The sequence below is a fragment of the Phascolarctos cinereus genome, unplaced genomic scaffold (genome assembly GCF_003287225.1).
Source record: "Phascolarctos cinereus isolate Bilbo 61053 unplaced genomic scaffold, phaCin_HiC Scaffold_5;HRSCAF=322, whole genome shotgun sequence".
Classification (NCBI taxonomy): domain Eukaryota; kingdom Metazoa; phylum Chordata; class Mammalia; order Diprotodontia; family Phascolarctidae; genus Phascolarctos; species Phascolarctos cinereus.
In genome coordinates this window covers 7,138,724-7,155,185 of record NW_027555958.1, presented here as the reverse complement: position 1 = coordinate 7,155,185, position 16,462 = coordinate 7,138,724, and the positions used below count along the sequence as shown (strand labels likewise).

The window sequence follows — 16,462 nt, the reverse complement described above, 5'->3', positions numbered from 1 at the left end:
TGAGGAAGCTGAGCCCCAAGACCAAGAAAGACTTGTGAGTTCCATCAGGAGCTAGATCTCTATCAGAGGAAGAGAACTTTACCCTAGCTGGAGGACCTACATTCCAACCCCAGCTCTGCCTCCTGATAGCTGTGGGATGCTGGGCAAATCACTGACCTCCTGGCCTCGGTTTCTTCTTCTGTAAAATGACATCGGAAGGCCTCTTTCAGCCCTATATGTGGACTGCTATTGATAGGATACAAGGTCTCTCTAAATGCACATTCACAGAATCCAATATCACTCTATGCAGAGTTTTCCAAAAGTCTTTAACAGCTTAAAACTCCATTAAGATTTTTAGGGTCTACATATGAATAAATATTCATAGGACTCAGATTCTCCATCCTTTTCTTCCACTCCCTCTTTCCCTTCTTTGTACCAAACACACATTCATGAAACTTTTTAAATTACATTAAAAAAAATCTGACAATATTTCCTAATGGTTAGGAGCCCCTGAGGAAATCATCAGGGAAAGGGAGGCAGGGTGGTGCATGGGCTAGAGTGTTAGACTTGGAATTATAAAGACTTGGAATCAACTTCCACTCCCTTCTCTGAACCTCAGTTTCCTCCTCTGGCAGGGATAATACCTGCAACACTGGGACCATCTCACTAGGCACTGGGAGATTCAAATATGAGAATATATATAATAAAATGCTTTGAAAGCCTTTGAACCCATGGGAAATGTCAGCACTTACTCCTTGAAGTGCATTTGGGATTAAACAAAAATAAACCAGTCATTCACCAATGTATACAAGGTATATTGGAAAGAGGACAGAGCTTGCAGTTAGATTGGAAACCTTGGGATACCCCTTACTTCCAGTGTTACCATGAGCAAGTCACTGTATAGGTCCATGGTATTAACATCTGGAGGGGACCTTTGGGAAGAGCCAGCCCTTATTAGATAGAAATAACTGAAGTCCAGGACGGTCCAAGGACCCCAGGAGAAAAAGGGCAGAGTCAAAACTGAAACACAGGTAGGTCATTTGACTCCAAATCCATTTTAGTGCTCTGTCTACTAGACCATCAAGGCTCCTTGGAGCCTAAATTACTTCATCTGCAAAATGCAGACAATAATCCACACGTACCCTCCTCCCCAGGATAGCATGAGGAAAGTACCACAGAAGGACCTATGATCAGTAGGTTCAATCCAACAAGCCTTTACCAAGTTCCTACTGTGTTCCAAGGCCTGTGCTGGGTACTAGGGTCAAACACCAAAACAAAATTTTGGGAAGAATATTTTCTTTTTAAAAATTCGCTAGGATGATGAAGGTAACAGTGAGAATGGCTATTCGACAGGGTAAATTCAAGAAATCACATCTCATTGTTTTGCTTTGAATTAGTATCTAGCTCAACAATCTTTTTTTTTAACTAAGCAAATAGCATACTTCTGTCTCATAGAGGATACTGATTCCAAACCTACACAGCAAAATGCTCATATGAACCTAAGTGAATTATCTTAATAACAGCTGCTAGAATTGTGCCTTGAACACAGTAGGTCTATAATAAGGGTGTGGTCTGTAGTAAGTAGATTCCCCATAAAACATCTGTTAACCAATAATTTGTCCCCCATCACTAGGTTCAGAGAACTTACTGTGGCAATGAGAAAGCTATTTTTCTACCATGAGAAAGGAAGGAAGGAAGGCCAGCTTTTTGTCTTGCTGGGATCCTATTACAATTCATCTTTAATTTCTTGGAAATTTAATGCATTTAGTAAAAGCTAAAAAGTCAGATCTTAAAATAGCCCACAAAGATCAAGATTTGACTTTGCAAGGGCCAAGAAATACAAAGATATTGGCATCCTTCCTTACCACATACCACTTCTGCACTACAGACAGAAGATCTAAGACTTAGATGTCAGTGTATTATTACACAGGCTGACAATGGGAGAGGGGACGGTAGATTCATTACGAATATTACACCAGAAAAACTAGTCCAAAATCCCAATACATTCTAAGTCAAACCTTTCCAAAAACTCAATGTTATGGGTTTGTATGGGGGAAGGGTGAGAGCATTAAAGGGTCAGACTCAGAGGGATGGTTATGGCAAGGGTGACAAAAGCTGCAAAGTGGGTGATTTGGTGCCCCGAGGAGTGAATTAACCCTAGTGGAAGTCAAATAGTCCAATACCCTCATTTTACAGATGAAGAAACTGAGGCCCAGGTGTGTTAAATCATTGTTCACACAGGTAATAAGCGCCAAAGGTGAGACTGGAACCCAGGGTGCGGACCGATAGATGAAGTACACAGACTCCCAAACACCTTGGACCTCAGTTTCCTGACCAGGAAAATAAGAGAGTTAGACTAGACAGCCTTTAAGATCCCTTCCAATTCTAGTGCTCTGGCCTCAGATCTTTCTGACCACTGATAGATGCTCCAAAGGAATGAAAGCCAGAACCCGGAACATTCCAGGCATTTCAGTGGAAGGAAAATCCTGACTGCTCGGCTGCAATTATGGAAGCTTCCCACCAGAGCTGGGCCCCAGACTCTGGTTGGATTTTCTGTAATTGCCCCGGATCTTTCCCCTATTTTATTAACATTCAGTGCTTTTCAGTAATTCAGACTATGCCTGTAAGGCCTCAGACTAATGCAATTCCTGGCTGCATTGTATCAGATCTGAAAGCCACAAAACCCTCCTCAAAACCATAATGGGTATCACCTGAAGCCCAGGGTTGGAGGGAGGAAAGCAGGAACTCCACCACTGAACCCCAAGCCAGCCGATCAATACTCACCCCCCACTACCCCCCAAGAAAGGAGGGAGTCCCAAGCCCCCAGAGCTTTTAACTTGCAGCAACAGCTCCCACCCGCCCACCCTGGGATGTTTTTATTCTAAGTAATTGCCTGGGCTTTACTTTGCTTACCTCTTTGAAAGGCACTTGTCTAAAGACTGAGCAGTTAATTACTGTTTTCCTCTTAGGTCTATGATTACCAAGATGCAAAAGACCGATTAAAGAGGGCTGGAACCAGGACTCAGTGGTTGGAGTCTCATCGCAACGAGTAAAGGATGCAGGCAGAAGGTGTAGCTTGCTGCAAATTAATTATTTGGGAAAAACAAAGCAGCCATTTCTGGGGTGACTGCACGAACACAAAATACAGCTAAGAGTTTTGTTTTTCCTTCAGCAAGGGGGAGAAAGATGGTTAGAATGGGGACACCTGTCTTTGTTCTCCTAGCGAATACTTGTACATCTGCTACCTTCACACCTGGCTGTCATCAGCCTTTCCTTACTGCACATTACAGCCTTTGGCTAACTCCCCATCTCCTATGCCCAGACATTTGGCCTGGCTGAGACTCCCTACAGCTCAAGCACCGTCTTCTGTAGGAAGCCTCTCCTGGTTGCCCTTTTTCTAAGTGTGAATGCCTCCCCCCCAAAAACTACCTGCTACCTCTTTGTAGAGATCCTCAGACAAAGTACAAGCTGGGGGGCAGCAACAATTCAATTTTCGTCTTTTTCTGCCCAGAATCTGACACAAAGTAGCTGCTTGAGAAATGCTAGCACACAAGTTGCTGTATTATCAGTCTGTCAGTCAGTAAGCCCTTATTAATCACCAACTGTGTGCTAAGTGCTGAGAAAAAGACTGAGAAGACAGGCCCTGCCTATCAGGAGCCCCCAGTCTAACGGAGGAAACAACAGGGAAATAAATATGTGCAGACAAACTCTAGACAGGAAAAACTGGCGATAATTAAGAGAGGGAGGGCACTAGAAGTAAGAGGGCTGGGAAAAGCTTCCCATACAAGGTGGGATTCTAGTTGGGACTCACAGGGAGCCAGTAGGGAGAGGTAAGGAGCAAGAGTGTTCCAGGCCTGGGGGACAGCCAAAGAAAATGCCCAGAGCTCAGACATGGAAGGGCTCATTTGTGGAGCAGCCAAAAGGCCAGTGCCACTGTATGAAAGAGTTTGTGCTGGGGAGTACGGGGTAAGAAGACTGGAAAGGTAGGAGGGGACCAGGTTATCATTAGCTAGAGTAAGCCGCAATGGAAATCTAGAAAATAGTCAGCTAAGGCCTGGAAACTCTTCACTGTCTCTCGGTCAAGTCCAACCCCCTCCTTCTACAGATGAGGAAACAGAGGCACAGAGAGATTAACCTATTTAGCCAAGGTCACACAGGGACCAAATGGCAAACGTGGGATTCCAACCCAGGGCTTCCTGACTCCAAGTCCAGAACTTTATCGGCTACTTCAGGCTGCTTCTCATGCTCAGGCTTTTCTTATACACAAACAAACGAGGCAGATGTATAGAAAAGGACGCTGCAGAGCCTAGGCGAAGGCCCAGGGCATCATGAGCCCAGAATTCAAACTGCACCTCTGCTAAGGAGGCCCTGTTCAGTGACTGTGCAAAGCTGAGCCTCAATTTCTCTGCAGGTAAAAATGAGGGGGCTGTATTCTGCCTGGGCACTGTCCCTTACACCTCCAGCTCTGGGATGCCCGATCTAGGACAAGACCCCGACCAACCTTAAAGCACAACATAGTTCACCTGCTGAACAGAATTCTGGGACATCCATCCCCTCCTGGAAAACCTTTGGCCTCAGGACGAGCTACAAAGTCTCAGCCTGGCCCACCACATCTGGGCTCCAAACGACACACTGTAGTCTGGCCACCAGGGAGTACTGGTTGCTCCCTAATCTCCTGCAGGATTCCTGGCTGGGGTCCAGCCTGAAGCACATCCCTCCCTCCCTTCACCTCAGGACTCAGTAGGCCCCACCCTCTAGCGAGCCCCTAAAGAGACTTCCTCTGGGGAATGGGAATCTATATCAGAGTCATGGGATCTCAGACCTCAGAGGTCATCTAATACAACCTTTTCTATTACATAAAGGGAAACTGAGTCAAGTACAGAGGGGCGGAGGACTGGCTTGGGAGGCAGAGGTCCTGAGGCAAACCTTACTTCTGCTCCTTCCTCCCTGTGTGACCTCATATAACCTTTTGGGGGCTTATTTCTCTGCTTTTTAAAGTGAGGGGACTGCTAACTGATAACCTCCAAGGTCCTCCAAGGTCTCCAAATCTGTGATCCTCTAAGCGATTTGCCCCAAGCCGGACAGGTAGTAAAAAAAAGTTGGATTTGAGCCCAGGTCTGGATTCCAGACTCACTGTACCACACAGCCTTCCTCTAGGAACACTGATCTACTAATCCAGGTTCATCATCCCCCAAAGGAGAAAAAGGAACGTGGGGGAGATGGGGATGAGGCTTCTCCTCCTCACCATGCCTGGCCCCCCTAGCTCTCCGCTTGGACAGCTGGAGGAGGAAGAAAAGCTAGATCTGCAACCCTCCCCTTCCTACTCCCTGACCCACGATGGAGTCAGGTAGCAGCTAAATGTCCTCAAGTGAGGGAGAGGTCACCTGGGGCCACTGAGAATAAATGAATGAATGAGTGAGAAAATGAATGAATGAATAAATGACTCCCAGTGGCATCTACAGGAGACCAGGTGCCAGGGTGGGGAGGGAAGATTGCGAGCCTCATTCCCAGACCCTCATTCCCAGACCCCCCCCCCCAGCAGCCCACCCCCTCACCCCATCCAAGTCCCTTCCCGAGCTTCCAGAACCATCCCCAGCTCTTCCTTTGCTTTCTTCCCGAGCCCATGACGGCCAGGCCAGCCCCACTGGGCCCCAAGGACACAGCCTGACCTTTCTGCGGGGAGCCACCGATGCTCTCGCTGCTGGATTGCATGTCCAGGGCGGCCCCTCTTGAGGCTGCTGAAATAGCCCCGAGAGCGGGTGAAGCTGCCACGGGGGCCCCTGCCGTTGGGGCTGGAGAATGGGGTCGAGGTGCCGTCCTTTCTGGCGAAGATGCCGCTGAAGAAGCGCAGCAGCCGATGCTCCGGAGGTCCCAGGGAGGCCCCGGTGAAGAGGCCCCGGCCCCCGACGGCCTGGGCCTGGGCCCGCTCCAGCCGCTGCAGGTCGCTGTTATCCAACGTGCGGTTTTTGCTCTTGCTGCGCTCCCAGCGCTCCAGTTCCGACAGTGCCAGTGGGTCCACCTTGCTGAGCACCTCGCCCACGTCCAAGGTGTTGCGCTTCTCCGAGGGCTGGGGCTGGAGCTGGGGCTGGGGCTGGGGCAGGGGCAGGGGCAGAGGCAGGGCCAAGGGCAGAGGCCCCTCCGGGGCTCCGGGGCCCATCTCGGCCGCAGCCGAGTCCAGAGCATCCCTGGGATCTCCTGAGGCCCAGAGGGGCTCCCCTTCGGGCGGCTGGTGCAGGCAGCCGGAGCTACGGTGGTGCTTGTCCCGGGAGAGGGCCCGCAGCCGCAGCACGTCCCCGCCCGGCCAGTGGCGGAAGCTGAGGCTCCTCCGAAGGAGCCGCTGGGGTGGCCCTACGGATTGAGGAGCTCTAGAGCTCTGCTCCTCCACCTCCAAGGCGAGGACTTCCTCGGGGCTGCTTAGCTCTGCCCCGGCCTCGGGAAGGGGGCTAGTAGTCCTGGGCCCCCCTACAAATCCTGGGCTGCCCAGGTCCAGCTGCTCCTCGTCGTCGTCGTCGTCGTCGTCGTCCTCCTCCTCCTCCTCCTCCTCTCCTCCTCCTGCTCGTCGCCGTAGCCCCCTGAGGGGCTCCTGGGCCTACAGCCCGACGGTTCAGCTGCCTCAGCATGGGGCGTTCTCCCCGACAAGGAGCCTTGCTGGAAGCACTCTGGCCGACCAGGCACCTTGAGGCGGCCCAGCTCCAACTGGCCAGTGCTGCGGGTCCGAAAGCTCCGGGGACTAGGAACACGGTCCTCTCCCTCCCTCTCTTCCAGGCTGTCCTCCTCCTCTGCCAGGTCCTCTCCCGCCTCTTCCACCAGCAGGCCGCCCCGGGGCAGACTGGCCGTGGTCGTGGGCAGCCTCCGTCGCCGCTGGTGCTGCCGTGGAGCCCCTGGCCCCTGAGTGCCCGCCGCGTCTCCCATAGTCCCTGGGGGTGGCGACGGCGGCTGCAGCAGCTCCTTCTTCACCATGGTCACAGAGATGCGGTAGACGGTCTTCCTCTGGGGCGTCCCCCGCTGCATGGTGGCCGGGCCCGGCTCGGGACTGCTGCTGCTGCTGCTGCCGCCGCCGCCGTCCAGCAGGTACATACCGGTTCCCGGGACTCCTGTAGGGAGGCACCTCGCGACCGCCTCCGGCTCAGGCAGCCTGCTGTCGGGCGAGCATCCCGGCCCTGGCACCCGGTTCCCGCTCGGGGAAGGGGCTGCAGAAGGAGATGTCCGCTTCCTCGGAATCCTTCTCTCTTCCTCCTCCTCGCGGTCCTGAGCCTGTCTGTCCGCCGCTGTCCTTGCGGGTGGGGGGCTAATGCGGCACGTCGGGCTCCAGCAGCGCCCCCGGGACTGGGGTGTCCATGACCGGGAAAACGACCGTGCGCCCGCCCCGCCCTGCAGAACCAGAACCAGAACCCGAGCCGAAGCTGAGCTGCCCTTCAGGAGAAGGCGGGAGGGAAATCCGAGGCGGGCAATGGCCTGGGAAGAGGGGGCGGACCCTGCAGGCAGGCTCGGAGGACTGATGGATGGATGAACTGATGGACGAACAGCCGGACTGTGAGTCAAGCTCAGCTGCCGGCTCGGAGGCTGGCGGCGGCTGCTGCGCTGCTGCTGCTGCTGCTTTTGCTGCCGCCGATGCCGCCGCAGCCGCCTCCTCTGCTGCTGCTGCTGCTGCTGCTGCTGCTGCTGCTGCCGCCGCCGCCGGGGGCGGGGTGGGGGGCGATGCGGAGGAAGGGGGGCGCTGAGGGGGGGGTCTCAGGCTGCGGCCGGAGCAGCTGCTGCTGCTGCTGCGACTGCGGCTGGGGCTGCTATTGCTGCCGCGCTCGCGGCGGGCGGTGCGGGGCCCGCGGGCGGCCGCCTCATTGTCTCGGGCGCCTCTGGGCCCGCCCGTTCGCACCCGGGCCGCCCTGGCCCGGCCCGCTTCAGGCCCGAGGCCCCGCCCCCCTCGGCCAGCCCCGGGCTCAGGCAGGGGCGGCTATGGGGGGCCGAGGGCTGAGAGCGAGGCAGGGGCGGCCGTGCTCCCGCCCAGCATCCTCCCGCGGGCACGCAGGGCTCCCGGTCCCCCGGGCCGGGTGCGGATGAGGGGCGGAGCAGAGCCACAGCTGCCGCCGAAGGAGCGAGCAAGCAGCTAGCGAGCGGCGACGGCGGCGGCGCCGAGCTAGCGAGGGAGCTCGGGCTCCCAGGGAAGCGCGGCAGCCGCGGAAGCGCCGGACTGGATTCCCGCCTTCGCTGCGGGAAGGGAGCCAGCCAAGAGTGGTAGCAGAGGCGGAGGAGCGCAGCCCTCTCTTTATTCCCCCCCCGCAGAGAAGAACTCTCCGCAGGACTCGGGCCCTGCGGCAGACTCGGAACGGGCGGGGGTGGGAGGAGGGTGAGAAGCAATACACCCCCCAAGGTCGTCCAGGGTGAAAAGGCCCCCATAACCCCCAGGAAGGGAAAGGAACAAACATTTCTTAAGCTCTTAACTCATTTGATCCTCACAACAATCCCGAGAGGGAGGGGCTATTAGGATACTCATTTTACAGATAAGAACACTGAGGCAGACAGGCTCAGTTACTCGTCCAGGTTCACACAGGTCACGTTTGAACTAGCGTCTTCCTGAATCCGGGCCTAGCATTCTGTCCGCGGTACCACCTAGCACTGAATGAATGCCAGTAAAACCGGAAAGGGAATGTGATTTGATTGTAACAGTGCCTATGAAGAGAACAGAGTAGCAGAAGAAGATTATCATCTGATACAAATGAAGTAAACAGAATGACCTCTGACTGGAGCTCTCTGATCCCATGAACCTCTGCAGAATTCCTGGCTTGTAAATTCCTTATCAACAACCAATAGGTATTTACGGATTGCCTGCTGTACCATACCAGGCACCATGCTGAGCTCTGATGATTCGCTGACAAAAAAACCAAACAGTCCCTTCCCTCAATGCGCTTACAATGTAGCGCTATAGGGGCATAATACAACGTTCCATTTCCTTTCTGGAGCCTCCCCTCCCCCAGCCAAGCCTCCCGATTTTAGACCAACTGCACACACTAACTCAGCTGCTGGTACGATAAAGGGAAGAGCTTTGCCCTGCAGCTAACTGACCGGGAAACATGCCACCAGATTTTATAAATGAAACCAAAAGATGAAAGAAAGTTAAGGCTGAATGTAAGCTCCCTGAGGTCCGGAAATGTTTCATTTTGTCTTTGTGTCTCGAGTGCCTAGCACCATATCCTGAGCATGGACTGGTTGATGGAATCCTGCCAAGGAGTCTACCACAACTGAGTAGGCACTCTCTTGATGGGCTAGGTATAACAAACCGATCCCCAGGCCAGCCTGCCAACCTTCTGGGGATGACCCCTTTCCCTCTTAGCTACCTGGGCAGGGCTTCTGAGAAAAGCTCAGTCCTGGAGAGGCAATGTGATGTGAGAAGAAAAGTACTAGATTGGAAATTAAGGATTGAGAAAGGTTTCCTGCCCCTGCTACTGTATACTCTGACCTCATGCAAGACACTCACTCCTCTGCTCTGGATACGTTTCTGCATTTGTGCAATGAAGGGATAGAATCAGAGTACTTCTAAGTCTATGATCTTTTGCTGGAGCAGCCAAACCTTCAAGGAACCTATGGCTCTCCTCCTCCTGCATTAAACTGATGCAGGAAGGATGTAATGTTTAAAATCAATATGCCCCTTTTTCCCTCTTTCCAACTCTTCATGAAGCTTAAAAGAAAATCTAGCAACTGGACACACAAGAATCAATCTCTTCAAAAACTCACTTCCTCTACACTTTAGCAGCACCAAATGAAAACTGTCTTGTCTTCAGAGTGTGATGCCATGGGCAGCTGTCATGCCATGTGTCTCTCCTGGAGGAGAGTTCTGAAATAGGCTTAAAAACAATAACAAAAGAGAAAATGACAAAAAGCAAAGCTTTTCTGCTGGAAGTGGAATGAGGGGGCCTGTTTGGGGGTGAAGGACTTGGCTTCCAATTCCAGCTTCCTCACCTATAGGTGACCTTGAGCAGACTCAGTGTCTGTGAGCGTCAGCTTCTTCCTCTGTATAAATGAGGGACTCCTAAGGCCCCTGACAGTACAAAATCCTATGAACCCCCAAACACATGACCATCGGGTGATTTGAAGACATCAGCCCAGCAAGAATGAATAAACTCAGAGCTGCAGGGGAACCTCCAGGCCTCTCCCTCATTTTACAAGTAAGGAAACTGAGGCCCAGAGAGTACTGCCTGTCCAAGGTCACATAGGTAGGAAGTAGCAGAGCCAAGATTCAAACCCTCTGGCTCTCATTTCAGACCCAGTGAGGGCTCTTTCTCCTCCTTCAAATTATCACAAGGAACTTTTCTGAGCAGAAAATGGAAGCCCTGAGATGGGGACTGAACTCACCATGCCTTCAAGAATCATTAATTTAGACCTAGAAGGATCCTGAGAGTCCAAATCCTTAAGTTTACAGGAAAATGAGTTTTAAGAAACTGAGGCCCAGAGGGGAGAAATCCTACAGCAAAGGCAGAACTAGGACAGGCTGCAAATACTCAGTTACACTCAGGGTCCATTACACTGTATTATGGGGGTGTTCAGTCTTTTCAGTCCTGTGCACACTTCATGACTCCATTTGGGGTTTTCTTGGCAAAAATACAGGAGTGGTTTTGCCATTTTCTTCTTCAGACATACTATCTCTAGCATTTCACCAAGGAGGAAACTGAGGCCAGAGATGGAATCCTGACCCAGGGCCACAGGCCTGATAAATCTTAGCAATGGAGCTAGAACCTAGGACCTCTGACTCCTAATCTGGTGCCCTTTCTACTCCCCCTTGGCACCTCCATTCTTCATACAGCTTATATATTTTATTATTTTATTAATTTGTTTTTAGTTTTCAACAATCACTTCCATAAGCTTTTTTTTTGGTGAGGCAATCAGGGTTAAGTGACTTGCCCAGGGTCACACAGCTAGTGTCATGTGTCTGAGACCAATTTGAACTCAGGTCCTCCTGACTCTAAGGCCAGAGCTCTATCTACTGTGCCACCTAGCTGCCCCCCTCTATAAAGCTTTTGAGTTTTAAATTTTTCTCTGCCTCCCTCCCCACTACCCTTCCCCAAGACGGTGCACAATCTGATATAGGCTCTACATACATATTCCTATTAAACATTTTCACATTAGTGATGTTGTAAGGAAGAATTAGAACCAGTAGGAGGAACCACCAGGAAGAGGAAACAAAACAAAACAGAAGAAAAAAACAGCAAATAGTCTGCTTCGATCTGCATTTAAACTCCATAGTTCTTTCTCTGGATGTGGATAGCATTTCCCATCAGAGACCTTTGGAGATGTCTTAGATTCTTGCATTGCTGAGAAGGGCTAAGTCTATCAGAGTTAGTCATCACTATCTTATTAATTTTTAGAACTGACACAGTAAACTTGTTTACTTGACCCAGCGGGGCCACGTCCAGCTGCTGCAAAGGAACCTGCTTCGGCAATGTGGCTCAGCAGAAAGCATCTTCCCAGCACAGGCTCCCACCCCCTCATTCAGCCCCACTAGGTGCTCGGCTGAGGGGATGTACCCTGCGTCGCCAGCCCCAATCCAGGCCTACTCCAGTCCGGACTTTCCCTCCAGCCATACTATTAATGTGGGCTAGGATTAGGCAAATCCATTTTCCCCCCACCTTACAGAACACAGAACATTTCCAGCAGTCACTTTCAGCTTCCTGCCCAGGGCTCTCAGGGATCCTGGGTCCACACCTCACCCCACTCATTCCCCTCCAGATAACCGAGGTTTAGGGCCCTGGTGGACTCTTCAGGCAAATGATCCCAAGGCCCAGGAGCAGCCCCTCCCCGCGTCCCCAGAGACTTGGGCTGCTCCAAAGCATGGCCAGCCTGCCCCAGGCTCTCCCCAAGGCTGCCTTCCTCCTCCGCACACCACCTTTAGGAAACGGAGGGAGGGAGCAGGGAGCCTAGTCTGGCCAGGAATCCCTGTCTCTCCACCCACACAGCCACCACCGCTCCTCAGCCCTCTGGCAGGGTCTAATCCAACAGCCTCCAATCTCTCCCCCAGCTCCGTTCTAACCTCTACCCAGCTCCCAAATCGATATCCCTAAAGCAAAGGTCTGACCAGGTCCCTCCCTAGCTCCAGATACTCCCGGGGCTCCCTATTGCCTGCTGTGGCAAAGCCTGTCTTTAAAGGGCTGTTTACACATCATTCCCCTCCCCGTCAAATACTCCAGCTCTGGGCAGCTCGTCCTTCCCTTTCACGGAACCCTCTGCCTCTTCAGCCACAGCCCCCTAGAAGGCTCAGCTGAGGTACCACAGCCAGGTGTGAGGCTCGTCCTCCCCCCCCCATCCCAATCACTCCAGATTAATTTTCTTTTTCTCCAGTGTAATTACTTTCTCAGGACCATCAATGGAGAACTGGGAAGGGTCTCAGAGGCTTTCAGCCGGCAAAGGAGAAAACAGGTTCAGGTAAGCTGTGACACACAGGTAGCCGTTAAGGGTGGGATTTGAACCCAGGCCTCAGGATTTCAAAGCCAAGACTCTTACCTGGGAATTTTCTTCTTCTCTTTCCCTCCAAAACTGCAGGAGAGACAATGCCTACAGGGTCCTTTTGGATTTGTGTCGGCACAGCCAAGCACAGTGGGGGGACAGGCAATCCAAAGTATTTGTTAACTGGTTGATCTGCTGGGAGTGAGCCTTAGGGTTCTGTAGTAGGAGCTGACCTGGATCAACTCAATGAGCCAGGCCAAGGAGTAGCTCAAAGGAAATCTGGGGGCTAGAACCCCTCTGGAAATTACCCAAGAGGCAGCATCAGAGGGGGAATTTAACCCCAGATCTTCCCCACCCCTACTGGGAGGGCCAAGGGGAGGGCCAAGGGGACAGTGTCACAGTTTACCACTAAGGGTGATCAGAATTCCTGGGATCACAAGATCACAGACCTGGAGCTGAAGGAATCTCATAATCCAACTCCTTCAACACTGATTTTATGAGGAGGGAAACAGGACCAGGGAAACTGAATGCCTACCCAAGTCCACCTAGGTGGCACAGAAGCGGCATTTGAACACATCCACTGATTCCTAAGGCATTACTGCTTCCACTGTCCCAAGCTGCCTTGTGTTTTGTAACTCTGCAGTTTGCCTGTTTCACTTGGAACTCCTTCCCATACTGTGGCCCTGTCCCCCCCAACTCCAACCTCTCCCCCTTTTAATCCAAATCATTAGTTTGGAAACCTGTCCTGGGCCAGTGTTCACAGGGTGGAAATCAAAGTTTGCCAGTAGGTTTGCAAGTGTTTGTTGTATTGCGAAATCTCAGGGAAAGAGAGCCAGAAGCATTAGGGAAGACCCAAGCACGCTCCTTCCCCAGAATAAGATCTGCCAGCTTCCGAGAAAACGCAGAGCATCCTCAAAATGCCCCTTAGCTTTGGGCATCAAAAACTGGCCAAATGCCAGCCAGCTTCCTCTGTCCCCCAACCCCCAGGCAGCTCCTGACAGGTTCCCGGGCAGAAACTGGGCCCCGTTGAAAGGGATTTTCATAGAATCCCAGCTACAGGGCTGGTTCACTGCCATCATATGGCAGAGCAGAAAAGTGAAGCCAAGATGGTAAGGGACAGAGGCCCACCTCTAACTGGCGTCTTCTAGAGTCAGGGACAGGTTCTCTTAGCCATTATGTGATAGACATCGGGTCTTGAGAAATATGAAACCAAAAGCAAAGGAAAGGGTTTTGTAACCCTTACTTCTTCTTAATATTTAATTTGAGGAAAACTCTCAAATTCAGTAAGGATTGATCAGTCAATCAACAAACTCTTATTAATAATCCCTTATTGGTTTTAACACACAGGGCCCTGTGCAAGGACTCTCCCAATGGCGGTTTAATGCTGAGCTCCTTCACAAGGTGCCCAAGGCCCTCCTCTCCAAGGAAGGTTAGAATGAAACAACAGTTCAAGAGAGGAGTGGACCTTATCTTCTGGCCAAAGGAGACCAAGGACTCTTATCCCAGGGAAAGCTGTCTTCTGCCAGAGCTGGGAAGGGCAGGGGGTTCTGAGAGGTCTTTTTCTGGTTCTTGGCCTTGGAATTTTAAATCCTGCCTGTGTTAGTTTTGTATGTGTCCGGGGAGAGAGGGGTGTAGGGGTGTGTGTGTGTGTGTGTGTGTGTGTGTGTGTGTGTGTGTGTGTGTGTGTGTGTGTGTGTGTCTGTGTGTGTATGTGTATGTGTTTTCTCTCCAGGACAATCGAAGAAAACCTTTTCTGCCCAACCAGCTAGAAAAACGGATAATTTTCGTCATCATACTGTTAAGGCAGCCTGTCCTCCCAGAAACATACAGACTGGAAAGCAAATCAGTACAATTTGCAGCAAGGGCCAGAGTGTCATTTAAATGGACAAAGTGACTGTTTTTCTAGCAGTGAAGTTAGGAGGATGGTATGCCTGGATATGAAAGGATCCCCTCATAGAAATACATGTTGACTCTCTATTAAGCTCAAGGGCCATCTCTTACAGAATATATACATATATGCACATGTGTTTATGGATATATGTAGATACATGAACAGGTATTTATACACATAAACACATGTGTATGCATGTGTGTGTGTGTGTGTGTATGTGTGTGTAAATTTTTTTTCTGAATTGTTTCTGTTTTCCTATAGAATTTTTTCTTGTTGGTCTTAAACTCCCAGGGCCTTGCAAGGCTTCTGGCACACAACAGGTGCTCAATACTGAATGAATGAATGAATTCCCACTTTCTTGGTGGGAGAAAAGGTAAGGAGAGCACTCAGTTTCAAAATGCGACAGCACCCACCTCACGGGGTCATAGTGAGAATCACGTAAGTTAACATGTGAAATACTTTGCAAATTGTAAAGCGTTATATAAATACTAGCTATCATCTTCTGCTTCTTCTTCATTATTATAATCAGACAAACCAGGGATTGGGACCCAGGCCCCCAGACCCCCATGATACTCTTCTGTATTGGGTCTCTCTCCATTCTAGTCCCATTCAACAAGTTCTAACTAAGCACGTACTATGTGCCAGGTCAGCTACTGTGCATGGAACTGGAGCTGTATGCCTGACACACAGTAGGGGCTTAATAAGTACTGACTGCCCAACTGCAAATGAGTGCCTTTGAAGAGTTTACATTTTTTAACCTAAAGTTCCATCCTCTGTAAAATGAGGGGTGGGGTGGGTGGATGGGGTGACCTCTGAGATCCCTTCCTGCCAGACCTAGGAACTTAGGAATTCAGCCAAAGACGGAATGAAAAGACTGACCATAAGAGCAAAGTAAGAAAACATTTGTGCATGTGTGTGTGTGTGTGTGTTTATATTTTTGTGTGTAAATGTGCGTGTGTACACAACATGTGAATGCAAGAAAAGTTCTTGCTGCCCTCATGAAGAGGAAAACTGATTTGCTTGAGGTTCAGACGATTCATGTACTGACCAATGGTTCAGAAAAAAAAAGTGGGCAAAAAAATCTGGCCCCTGGGCATAGCCAAGCTCCCAGCCTACCCTTTTGTGCTGGTGGGCAGAGGGCCAACCATCAGTTGAACCTACTTTAAATCATTAAAAGCGTGAGGACCTGATTAGAACAGAAATAAATCCTGTCTCCTCTTGGATGGAGATGACCCGGAGTTCTCTGAGCCTGTGCCATTAGGGAATGCCCTCTCTGGCACGTTAGGCCAGGCTGGGTCAGGTCCATGTAGAGAGGCTAATCATGGGAAGGTTGGAAGAGTGGACCCAGGCAAAGAAGGGCTGCCGCCTACGTGGTCTGAGGGAAAAGCCACATCAGTGGAATCAAAGATTCTTTTAAATACAGAAGAGAATTCAATTCTTGCACACATTAAATCCCTAGTAGGTACCAGGCCCCACAAAGACTAGAACAAAACAGCTCTTGCCCTCAGGAAACGTACACCTTCTGAATTCAACATTACCTGGATAAATGGAAAGAATAAAGACGAGATCACATGAAAAGAGGTTATGCCACTGAAGAAGTGGCATGTTGTGCTTGACAGAGCTCTGGACTTGGGTCAGGGAGACCTGGATTCAAATCCCACCTGTCAATTAAACCTTTGTTAACGTCCCTTGAAAGGTTTACAGTGCAGGCCCCCCTCACCTCCCGCCTCCTACAACACAGCCTGCTGGTTGCTGTGCCTGCCTCAGCTCCAGCCTCCACTCAGCTGCTCCAGAGAGCTTCCTAAAGTCTGGGCTGACTGCACCCTCCCCTATTCATTTAACTCCAGTGGTAGGCACCCTGGCACCATCAGGATCAAGAGAATATCCTCCATGTGGCACCAAAAACCCTGTACGTCCTGTGCCACCCTACCTCGGCAGACTTCTCACACATCACACCCATGTACCCACATGCTCTGGAATGCAGTGACACCAGCCTCCTCACCTTACTCAAACAATCTGCACCATGATTACAATATTATCAATGGAAAAAACAGAGAGGGGAAAAAAAGGGAACCTGAGTGCATATCCCCCAAAGATGAAAGAAATAGGAAAGGGACCCATATATTCAAAGACATTTAGAGCAAAAAGCTGGAAACTAAA

General features: G+C 50.9%; 2 protein-coding genes across 2 annotated transcripts in view; both read right to left on the bottom strand.

Moving 5' to 3' along the window:
• AGAP1 (ArfGAP with GTPase domain, ankyrin repeat and PH domain 1) overlaps window positions 1-6,233 on the bottom strand; it is a 482,721-nt gene extending 476,488 nt beyond the window's left edge. The window contains 2 exon segments of the mRNA XM_078154609.1: window positions 5,649-5,685; window positions 5,687-6,233. Of these exon segments, the coding sequence (XP_078010735.1) occupies window positions 5,649-5,685; window positions 5,687-6,136 (487 nt within the window). The 5' untranslated portion in view covers window positions 6,137-6,233.
• Window positions 6,234-6,355: 122 nt separating this feature from the next.
• LOC144457457 (uncharacterized) lies at window positions 6,356-7,670 on the bottom strand. Its single transcript, XM_078154610.1, has one exon. It carries the CDS (start codon window positions 7,054-7,056, stop codon window positions 6,442-6,444), a length of 615 nt encoding a protein of 204 aa, XP_078010736.1. The 5' UTR covers window positions 7,057-7,670; the 3' UTR covers window positions 6,356-6,441.
• Window positions 7,671-16,462: the final 8,792 nt, after the last annotated feature.

Bases quoted from the DNA above. Each gene is read 5' to 3' on its own strand.
- LOC144457457 (XM_078154610.1), bottom strand. From the start codon at position 7,056: ATGTACCTGCTGGACGGCGGCGGCGGCAGCAGCAGCAGCAGCAGTCCC.